This window comes from Oncorhynchus nerka, unplaced genomic scaffold (assembly GCF_034236695.1).
Source record: "Oncorhynchus nerka isolate Pitt River unplaced genomic scaffold, Oner_Uvic_2.0 unplaced_scaffold_6083, whole genome shotgun sequence".
Taxonomy (NCBI): domain Eukaryota; kingdom Metazoa; phylum Chordata; class Actinopteri; order Salmoniformes; family Salmonidae; genus Oncorhynchus; species Oncorhynchus nerka.
In genome coordinates this window covers 1-9,954 of record NW_027035231.1, presented here as the reverse complement: position 1 = coordinate 9,954, position 9,954 = coordinate 1, and the positions used below count along the sequence as shown (strand labels likewise).

The window sequence follows — 9,954 nt, the reverse complement described above, 5'->3', positions numbered from 1 at the left end:
TCTGGCAGGAACCAGCCACCAGCCCTCCAACCCTGCAGGAACCAGCCACCAGCCTTCCAGTCCTACAGGAACCAGCCACCAGCCCTCCAGTCCTACAGGAACCAGCCACCAGCCCTCCAGTCTGGCAGTAACCAGCCACCAGCCATCCAGTCTGGCAGGAACCAGCCACCAGCCCTCCAGTCCTGCAGGAACCAGCCACCAGCCTTCCAGTCCTGCAGGAACCAGCCACCAGCCTTCCAGTCCTACAGGAACCAGCCACCAGCCACCAGCCCTGAAGGAACCAGCCACCAGCCCTCCAGTCCTGCAGGAGCCAGCCACCAGCCCTCCAGTCCTGCAGGAACCAGCCACCAGCCCTCCAGTCCTCCAGGAACCAGCCCTACCGTCCTGAAGGAACCAGCCACCAGCCTTCCAGTCCTACAGGAACCAGCCACCAGCCACCAGCCCTGCAGGAACCAGCTACCAGCCCTGCAGGAACCAGCCACCAGCCCTCCAGTCCTCCAGGAACCAGCCCTCCCATCCTGAAGGAACCAGCCACCAGCCCTGCAGGAACCAGCCACTAGCCCTCCAGGCCCTGCAGGAGCCAGCCACAAGCCCTCCAGTCCTGAAGGGAACCAGCCACTAGCCCTCCAGCCCTGGGAGGAACCAGCCACCAGCCTCCAGTCCTGAAGGAACCAGCCACCAGCCCTCCAGGAGCCAGCCACCAGCCCTCCAGGAGCCAGCCACCAGCCCTCCAGGAGCCAGTCACCAGCCCTCCAGGAGCCAGCCACCAGCCCTCCAGGAGCCAGCCACCAGCCCTCCAGGAGCCAGCCACCAGCCCTCCAGTCCTCCAGGAGCCAGCCACCAGCCCTGAAGGAACCAGCCACCAGCCCTCCAGGAGCCAGCCACCAGCCCTCCAGCCCAGAAGGAGCCAGCCATCAGCCCTCCAGTCCTGCAGGAACCAGCCACCAGCCCTCCAGGAGGCAGCCACCAGCCCTCCAGGAGGCAGCCACCAGCCCTCCAGGAGGCAGCCACCAGCCCTCCAGGAGGCAGCCACCAGCCCTCCAGTCCAGAAAGAACCAGCCACCAGCCCTCCAGGAGCCATCCACCACCCTCCAGTCCAGAAGGAACCAGCCACCAGCCCTCCAGTCCAGAAGGGACCAGCCACCAGCCCTCCAGTCCAGAAGGAACCAGCCACCAGCCCACTCAGGGAGCCAGCCACCAGCCCTCCAGGAGCCAGCCACCAGCCCTCCAGTCCTGAAGGAACCAGCCATCAGCCCTCCAGTCCTCCAGGAGCCAGCCACCAGCCCTCCAGGAGCCAGCCACCAGCCCAGAAGGAGCCAGCCACCAGCCCTGAAGGAACCAGCCACCAGCCCTCCAGGAACCAGCCACCAGCCCTCCAGGAACCAGCCACCAGCCCTCCAGGAGGCAGCCACCAGCCCTCCAGGAGGCAGCCGCCAGCCCTCCAGGAGGCAGCCGCCAGCCCTCCAGGAGCCAGCCGCCAGCCCTCCAGTCCAGAAGGAACCAGCCACCAGCCCTCCAGTCCTGAAGGAACCAGCCATCAGCCCTCCAGTCCTGAAGGAACCAGCCATCAGCCCTCCAGTCCTGAAGGAACCAGCCATCAGCCCTCCAGTCGCCAGCCACCAGCCCTCCAGGAGCCAGCCACCAGCCCTCCAGGAGCCAGCCACCAGCCCTCCAGCCCAGAAGGAACCAGCCACCAGCCCTCCAGTCCTGAAGGAACCAGCCACCAGCCCTCCAGTCCTGAAGGAACCAGCCACCAGCCCTCCAGTCCTGAAGGAACCAGCCATCAGCCCTCCAGTCCTGAAGGAACCAGCCACCAGCCCTCCAGTCCTGAAGGAACCAGCCATCAGCCCTCCAGTCCTCCAGGAGCCAGCCACCAGCCCTGAAGGAACCAGCCACCAGCCCTGCAGGAACCAGCCACCAGCCCTCCAGTCCTCCAGGAACCAGCCAGCAACCCTCCAGGAACCAGCCACCAGCCCTCCAGCCCTGCAGGAACCAGCCACCAGCCACCAGCCCTGCAGTCCTGCAGGAGCCAGCCATCAGCCCTCTTGGAACCAGCCACCAGCCCTCCAGTCCTCTTGGAACCAGCCACCAGCCCTCCAGTCCTGCAGGAACCAGCCACCAGCCTTCCAGTCCTGCAGGAACCAGCCACCAGCCTTCCAGTCCTACAGGAACCAGCCACCAGCCCTGAAGGAACCAGCCACCAGCCCTCCAGTCCTGCAGGAGCCAGCCACCAGCCCTCCAGTCCTGCAGGAACCAGCCACCAGCCCTCCAGTCCTCCAGGAACCCTACCGCCCTGAAGGAACCAGTTCCTCCTACAGGAAGGAACCAGCCACCAGCCCTCCAGGGAACCAGCCCTCCAGTCCTAGTCAGGAACCAGCCACCAGCCACCAGCCCTGCAGGAACCAGCTACCAGCCCTGCAGGAACCAGCCACCAGCCCTCCAGTCCTCCAGGAACCAGCCCTCCCATCCTGAAGGAACCAGCCACCAGCCCTGCAGGAACCAGCCACTAGCCCTCCAGCCCTGCAGGAGCCAGCCACAAGCCCTCCAGTCCTGAAGGAACCAGCCACTAGCCCTCCAGCCCTGGAGGAACCAGCCACCAGCCCTCCAGTCCTGAAGGAACCAGCCACCAGCCCTCCAGGAGCCAGCCACCAGCCCTCCAGGAGCCAGCCACCAGCCCTCCAGGAGCCAGTCACCAGCCCTCCAGGAGCCAGCCACCAGCCCTCCAGGAGCCAGCCACCAGCCCTCCAGGAGCCAGCCACCAGCCCTCCAGTCCTCCAGGAGCCAGCCACCAGCCCTGCAGTCCTGCAGGAGCCAGCCATCAGCCCTCTTGGAACCAGCCACCAGCCCTCCAGTCCTCTTGGAACCAGCCACCAGCCCTCCAGTCCTGCAGGAACCAGCCACCAGCCTTCCAGTCCTGCCAGGAACCAGCCACCAGCCTCCAGTCCCCAGTCCTGGGAACCAGCCACCAGCCCTGAAGGAACCAGCCACCAGCCACTCAGTCCTGCAGAAATCCAGCCACCAGCCAGCCAGGAACCAGCCCTCCAGTCCTGCAGGAACCAGCCACCAGCCCTCCAGTCCTCCAGAACCAGCCCTACCGTCCTGAAGGAACCAGCCACCAGCCTTCCAGTCCTACAGGAACCAGCCACCAGCCACCAGCCCTGCAGGAACCAGCTACCAGCCCTGCAGGAACCAGCCACCAGCCCTCCAGTCCTCCAGAACCAGCCCTCCCATCCTGAAGGAACCAGCCACCAGCCCTGCAGGAACCAGCCACCTAGCCCCTCCAGCCCTGCAGGAGCCAGCCACAAGCCCCAGTCCTGAAGGAACCAGCCACTAGCCCTCCAGCCCTGGAGGAACCAGCCACCAGCCCTCCAGTCCTGAAGGGAACCAGCCACCAGCCCTCCAGGAGCCAGCCACCAGCCCTCCAGGAGCCAGCCACCAGCCCTCCAGGAGCCAGTCACCAGCCCTCCAGGAGCCAGCCACCAGCCCTCCAGGAGCCAGCCACCGTGCACTCCAGGAGCCAGCCACCAGCCTCCAGTCCTCCAGGAGCCAGCCACCAGCCCTGAAGGAACCAGCCACCAGCCCTCCAGGAGCCAGGCACCAGCCCTCCAGCCCAGAAGGAGCCAGCCATCAGCCCTCCAGTCCTGCAGGAACCAGCCACCAGCCTCCAGGGCAGCCACCAGCCCTCCAGGAGGCAGCCACCAGCCCTCCAGGAGCCAGCCACCAGCCCTCCAGTCCAGAAAGAACCAGCCACCAGCCCTCCAGGAGCCATCCACCACCCTCCAGTCCAGAAGGAACCAGCCACCAGCCCTCCAGTCCAGAAGGAACCAGCCACCAGCCCTCCAGGAGCCAGCCACCAGCCCTCCAGGAGCCAGCCACCAGCCCTCCAGTCCTGAAGGAACCAGCCATCAGCCTCCAGTCCTCCAGGAGCCAGCCACCAGCCTCCAGGAGCCAGCCGCCACCAGCCCTCCAGCCCAGAAGGAGCCAGCCACCAGCCCTGGAAGGAACCAGCCACCAGCCCTCCAGGAACCAGCCACCAGCCCTCCAGGAACCAGCCACCAGCCCTCCAGGAGGCAGCCACCAGCCTCCAGGAGGCAGCCGCCAGCCCAGGAGGCAGCCGCCAGCCCTCCAGGAGCCAGCCAGCCCCTCCAGTCCAGAAGGAAACCAGCCACCAGCCCTCCAGTCCCTGAAAGGAACCAGCCATCAGCCCTCCAGTCCTGAAGGAACCAGCCATCAGCCCTCCAGTCCTGAAGGAACCAGCCATCAGCCCTCCAGTCGCCAGCCACCAGCCCTCCAGGAGCCAGCCACCAGCCCTCCAGCCCAGAAGGAATTCAGCCACCAGCCCTCCAGTCCTGAAGGAAACTAGCCACCAGCCCTCCAGTCCTGGAAGGAACCAGCCACCAGCCCTCCAGTCCTGAAGGAACCAGCCATCAGCCCTCCAGTCCTGAAGGAACAGCCACCAGCCCTCCAGTCCTGAAGGAACCAGCCATCAGCCCCTCCAGTCCTCCAGGAGCCAGCCACCAGCCCTGAAGAACCAGCCACCAGCCCTGCAGAACCAGCCACCAGCCCTCCAGTCCTCCAGGAACCAGCCACCAACCCTCCAGGAACCAGCCACAGCCCTCCAGCCCCTGCAGGAACCAGCCACCAGCCACCAGCCCTGCAGTCCTGCAGGAGCCAGCCATCAGCCCTCTTGGAACCAGCCACCAGCCCTCCAGTCCTCTTGGAACCAGCCACCAGACCTCCAGTCCTCTTGAACCAGCCACCAGCCCTCCAGTCCTCCAGAACCAGCCACCAGCCCTTCCAGTCCTGCAGGAACCAGCCACCAGCCCTCCACCAGCAGGAACCAGCCACCAGCCCTCCAGACCAGCAGAACCAGCCACCAGCCCTCCACCAGCAGGTGTCTCCAGTGTACCACTGGTATGTCCACACCGTAAGCTTGCTGAGGCCAAATGGCATCACTGGGAGTTCACACCATCCCTTCTGGCATCATATCAGGCACAAAATAGGGAATTGGACATGATAGATGTTTTCTTGGATTGTCCATAATATTGCTTGTGTGAACATTTAAACATTCCCAAACTGCAGCATAACTGAATGTTCCAAAATAAAAATGGGGTAATGTTGAATCTGTGCTGCATTTCCTACTGCTCCCGACAAAAAGAACATGTAAACACAAGCCTCTTAAAACAGCCTTATCTCTGACCCTCCTGCCTCTATAGAGACTATAATCTGGTCAATGTCCAAGGCGAAGAGAGTTCAACAAGACAAGATGTGTAGAGAGCTGCAGAGCCCAGCTCGCCTTTTGCGTCTTCTTTAATAGATCAACTATCAGCTACACAGAGATACAGACACAGCAGTACAACTCTTTAGAGAAGCCATGAAAGCTCCAGGCTGTCCTATCCCCCATTTAGTTAACTCCTTTTGACCCTCTGGGCTCCGGTCCCCTATACCGGGGAGTAGGAGTCATTTCTGGGACGCACACTCCAGAGTTCCAGCAAAACAAATGTCACAAAAGAAGCTGACACCCCAGAGAGTTGTCGAGCACTGAGGGGAGAGCCTTTGTAGATCCTCAGGGTTCGGTTCGCAGGATGTTGTTCGTGTTCTCTCTATCACAGACAATAACTCATGAGCATCCCCAGTCTCATTCCTCTGTTTCCCCTTTATCTCTATGTCTCTCTCTCTCTCTGTCTCTCTCTGTCTCTCCCCCATATCTCTCTCTCGCCTCGCTCCCCACCTCCATCTCTCTCCCTCCATCTCTCCCTCTCCCCACCATCTCTCTCCCTCCCTCTCTCCCTCCCTCCATCTCTCTCTTTCCCTCCTCCCATCTCTCTCTCTCTCTCCTCCATCTCACTCTCTCTCTCTCTCCTCCATCTCGCTCTCTCATCCATCTCGCTCTCTCTCTCCTCCATCTCTCTCTCTTTTCCCTCCTCCATCTCTCTCTCTCTCTCCTCCATCTCGCTCTCTCTCTCCCCTCCTCCATCTCTCTCTCTCTTTCCCTCTCCATCTCTCTCTCTCTCTCCTCCTCCATCTCAGCTCTCTCTCTCCTCCATCTCCTCTCTCTCTCTCCCTCCATTTCTCTCTCTCTACGGAGTGGTGAAGACGCCTTGGACAGCCAGCTGACTCACGCCAGCCTGTGGAGAGACACAGTGAATTGCAGAGACAGACGCTGCACCGGGGACAGAGGGGAGTTTTGGCATGAGATGAGTTTGGCATGAGATGAGGAGAGACACAGAGGACACGCCATGAGATGAGGAGAGACACACAGAGGACACAGCCATGAGATGAGATGAGGAGAGACACAGAGGACACGCCATGAGATGAGGAGAGACACAGAGGACACGCCATGAGATGAGATGACACAGAGGACACGCCATGAGATGGGGAGAGACACAGAGACACGCCATGGGATGAGGAGAGACACAGAGGACACGCCATGAGATGAGGAGGGCACAGAGGGGACACGCCATGAGATCACAGAGATGAGGAGACACAGAGGGACCCGCCATGAGATGACACAGAGGGACACGCCATGAGCCATGAGGAGAGACACAGAGGACACGCATGAGATGAGGGAGAGACACGAGGACACGCCATGAGATGAGGAGACACAGAGGACATGCCATGGATGAGAGAGACACAGAGGACACGCCATGAGATGAGGAGAGACACAGAGGACACGCCATGAGATGAGGGAGAGACACAGAGGACACGCACAGAGGACACGCCATGAGATGAGGAGAGACACAGAGGACACGCCATGAGATGTCTTCTCTTCTGGAGAAACACAGTCCTCCTTTGATATGGCAGCATGATGGACTTTCTTACAGAAGTAACAGTCGATCCTCTTAAATCCTGTCTTTATGATTCCGGCTGCCTTCAGTACCTCTCACAGACATCCAGTAAAATCTCTCTGATTCTCCTGCTAAACTTTTCCTTTTTCGAGAGGGACAATCACATTGATAAAATCACAGAACACCGTTTTTGGGGTCAAATCCCTTACAGAGCCCCGGGAATGGTAATGGGATTTTATTGCTTTTCAAAGAGCTTGTGATTTTAGAAACAAGTGGAGGTTTAGATAGAGGCTTAGAGAGAACCTGGACAAGCTGCAGGGAAACTATTGCGGGGAAGTAAGCAGTATATATCATCTGGAGAAACCAAATCGAGCTGATGACTGAGGGTACGCCCAGCTGTTCTCCGGGTTTGACCGGGCAAATCATTGTAAATAAGAATTTGTTCTTAACTGACTTTGCCTAGTTAGATAAATGTTAACTGACTTGCCTAGTTAATTAAAGGTTCACTGTAAAAAATAATAAGTAAATAATTTAAAAAATGGTGTGTCAGTTTGATACCAGCAGAGCCCCTCTATAAAAAGGTGAAGTAATGTCAGTTTGATACCAGCAGAGCCCCTCTATAACAAGGTGAAGTAATGTCAGTTTGATACCAGCAGAGCCCCTCTATAACAAGGTGAAGGTAATGTCAGTTTGATACCAGCAGAGCCCCTCTATAACAAGGTGAAGTAATGCTGTTTGATACCATAGAGCCCTCTATAACAAGGTGAAGTAATGTCAGTTTGATACCAGCAGAGCCTCTATAACAAGGTGATAATGCCCTTGGCCCCTCTAGAAGTAATGTCAGTTTGATACCAGCAGAGCCTCTATAACAAAGGGCTGAAGTAATGTCAGTTTGATACTCAGCAGAGCCCCTCTATAACAAGGTGAAGTAATGTCAGTTTGATACCAGCAGAGCCCCTCTATAACAAGGTGGCTGGAGAAGTAATGTCAGTTTGATACCAGCAGAGCCCCTCTATAACAAGGTGGCTGGAGAAGTAATGTCAGTTTGATACCAGCAGAGCCCTCTCTAAGTAATGCAAGGTGGCTGGTGGTTGGAGAAGTAATGTCAGTTTGATACCAGCAGAGCCCTCTATAACAAGGTGAAGTAATGTCAGTTTGATACCAGCAGAGCCCTCTATAACAAGGTGGCTGGAGAAGTAATGTCAGTTGATACCAGCAGAGCCCTCTATAACAAGGCGGTAGAGTAATGCCAGTTTGATACCAGCAGAGGCCTCTATAACAAGGTGAAGTAATGCTTGATAACAGAGAGCATTCTTACATAACAGTAAGTGTCAGTTTGATACCAGCAGAGCCCCTCTATAACAAGGTGAAGTAATGTCAGTTTGATACCAGCAGAGCCCCTCTATAACAAGGTGGCTGGAGAAGTAATGTCAGTTTGATACCAGCAGAGCCCCTCTATAACAAGGTGGCTGGAGAGAGCCCCTAAACAAGGTGAAGTAATGTCAGTTTGATACCAGCAGAGCCCTCTATAACAAGGTGAGAAGTAATGTGTCAGTTTGATACCAGCAGAGCCCTCTGTGAAGTAATGTCACTGATACCAGCAGAGCCCCTATAACAAGGTGGCTGGAAGTAATGTCAGTTTGATACCAGCAGAGCCCCTCTATAACAAGGTGGCTGGAGAAGTAATGTCAGTTTGATACCAGCAGAGCCCCTCTATAACAAGGTGGTTTGATACTGGAGAGCCTCTATAACAAGGTGAATAATGTCGGTTGATACCAGCAGAACCTCTATAACAAGCCCCTCTATAACAAGGTGGCTGGAGGTAATGGCTGGAGAAGGTAATAATGTCAGTTTGATACCAGCAGAGCCCTCTATAACAAGGTGAAGTAATGTCAGTTTGATACCAGCAGAGCCCCTCTATAACAAGGTGGCTGGAGAAGTAATGTGTCAGTTTGATACCAGCAGAGCCCCTCTATAACAAGGGAAGTGAGAGCCCTCTATAACAAGTAATGTCAGTTTGATACCAGCAGAGCCCCTCTAAGTAATGTCAGTTTGATACTTGTAACAAGGTGGCTGGAGAAGTAATGTCAGTTTGATACCAGCAGAGCCCCTCTATAACAAGGTGGCTGGAGAAGTAATGCCCAGTTTGATACTCAGCAGAGCCTCTATAACAAGGTGGCTGGAGAAGTAATGTCAGTTTGTAACAGCAGAGCCCCTCTATAACAAGGTGGCTGGAAGTAATGTCAGTTTGATACCCAGAACCCCTCTATAACAAGGTGGCTGGAGAAGTAATGTCAGTTTGATACCAGCAGAACCCTATAATGGGTAGCTGAGGAAGTAATGTCAGTTTGATACCAGTAGAGCCCTATAAATAAGGTGGCTGGAGAAGTAATGTCAGTTTGATACCAGCAGAGCCTCTATAACAAGGTGGCTGGTGAAGTAATGTCAGTTTGATACCAGCAGAGCCCCTCTATAACAAGGGGTGAAGTAATGTCAGTTTGATACCAGCAGAGCCCTCTATAACAAGGTGGCTGGAGAAGTAATGTCAGTTTGATACCAGCAGAGCCCTCTATAACAAGGTGGCTGGGAGAAGTAATGTCAGTTTGATACCAGCAGAGCCTCTATAACAAGGTGAAGTAATGTCAGTTTGATACTAGCAGAGCCCCTCTATAACAAGGTGGCTGGAGAAGTAATGTCAGTTTGATACCAGCAGAGCCCCTCTATAACAAGGTGAAGTAATGTCAGTTTGATACCAGCAGAGCCCCTCTATAACAAGGTGGCTGGAAGTAATGTCAGTTTGATACCAGCAGAGCCCCTCTATAACAAGGTGGCTGGGAAGTAATGTCAGTTTGATACCAGCAGAGCCCCTCTATAACAAGGTGGCTGGAGAAGTAATGTCAGTTTGATACCAGCAGAGCCCCTCTATAACAAGGGGCTGGAAGTAATGTCAGTTTGATACCAGCAGAGCCCCTCTATAACAAGGTGGCTGGAGAAGTAATGTCAGTTTGATACCAGCAGAGCCCCTCTATAACAAGGTGTGGAGAAGTAATGTCAGTTTGATACCAGCAGAGCCCCTCTATAACAAGGTGGCTGGAGAAGTAATGTCAGTTTGATACCAGCAGAGCCCTCTATAACAAGGTGGCTGGAGAAGTAATGTCAGTTTGAT

The 9,954-nt window shown here is 56.4% G+C and overlaps 1 protein-coding gene across 1 annotated transcript; it reads left to right on the top strand.

Annotated features, from left to right (window-relative positions):
• Positions 1 to 45: 45 nt before the first annotated feature.
• Positions 46 to 4,927, top strand: LOC135566297 (uncharacterized; the record flags this gene model as incomplete). Its single annotated transcript, XM_065014068.1, has 7 exons — positions 46 to 492; positions 831 to 1,230; positions 1,358 to 1,674; positions 1,867 to 2,442; positions 2,734 to 3,311; positions 3,343 to 4,346; positions 4,515 to 4,927. Coding segments are annotated over 7 exons (3,735 nt in total), but the record flags the coding sequence as incomplete, so codon positions are not given.
• Between the last annotated feature and the right edge of the window lie 5,027 nt (positions 4,928 to 9,954).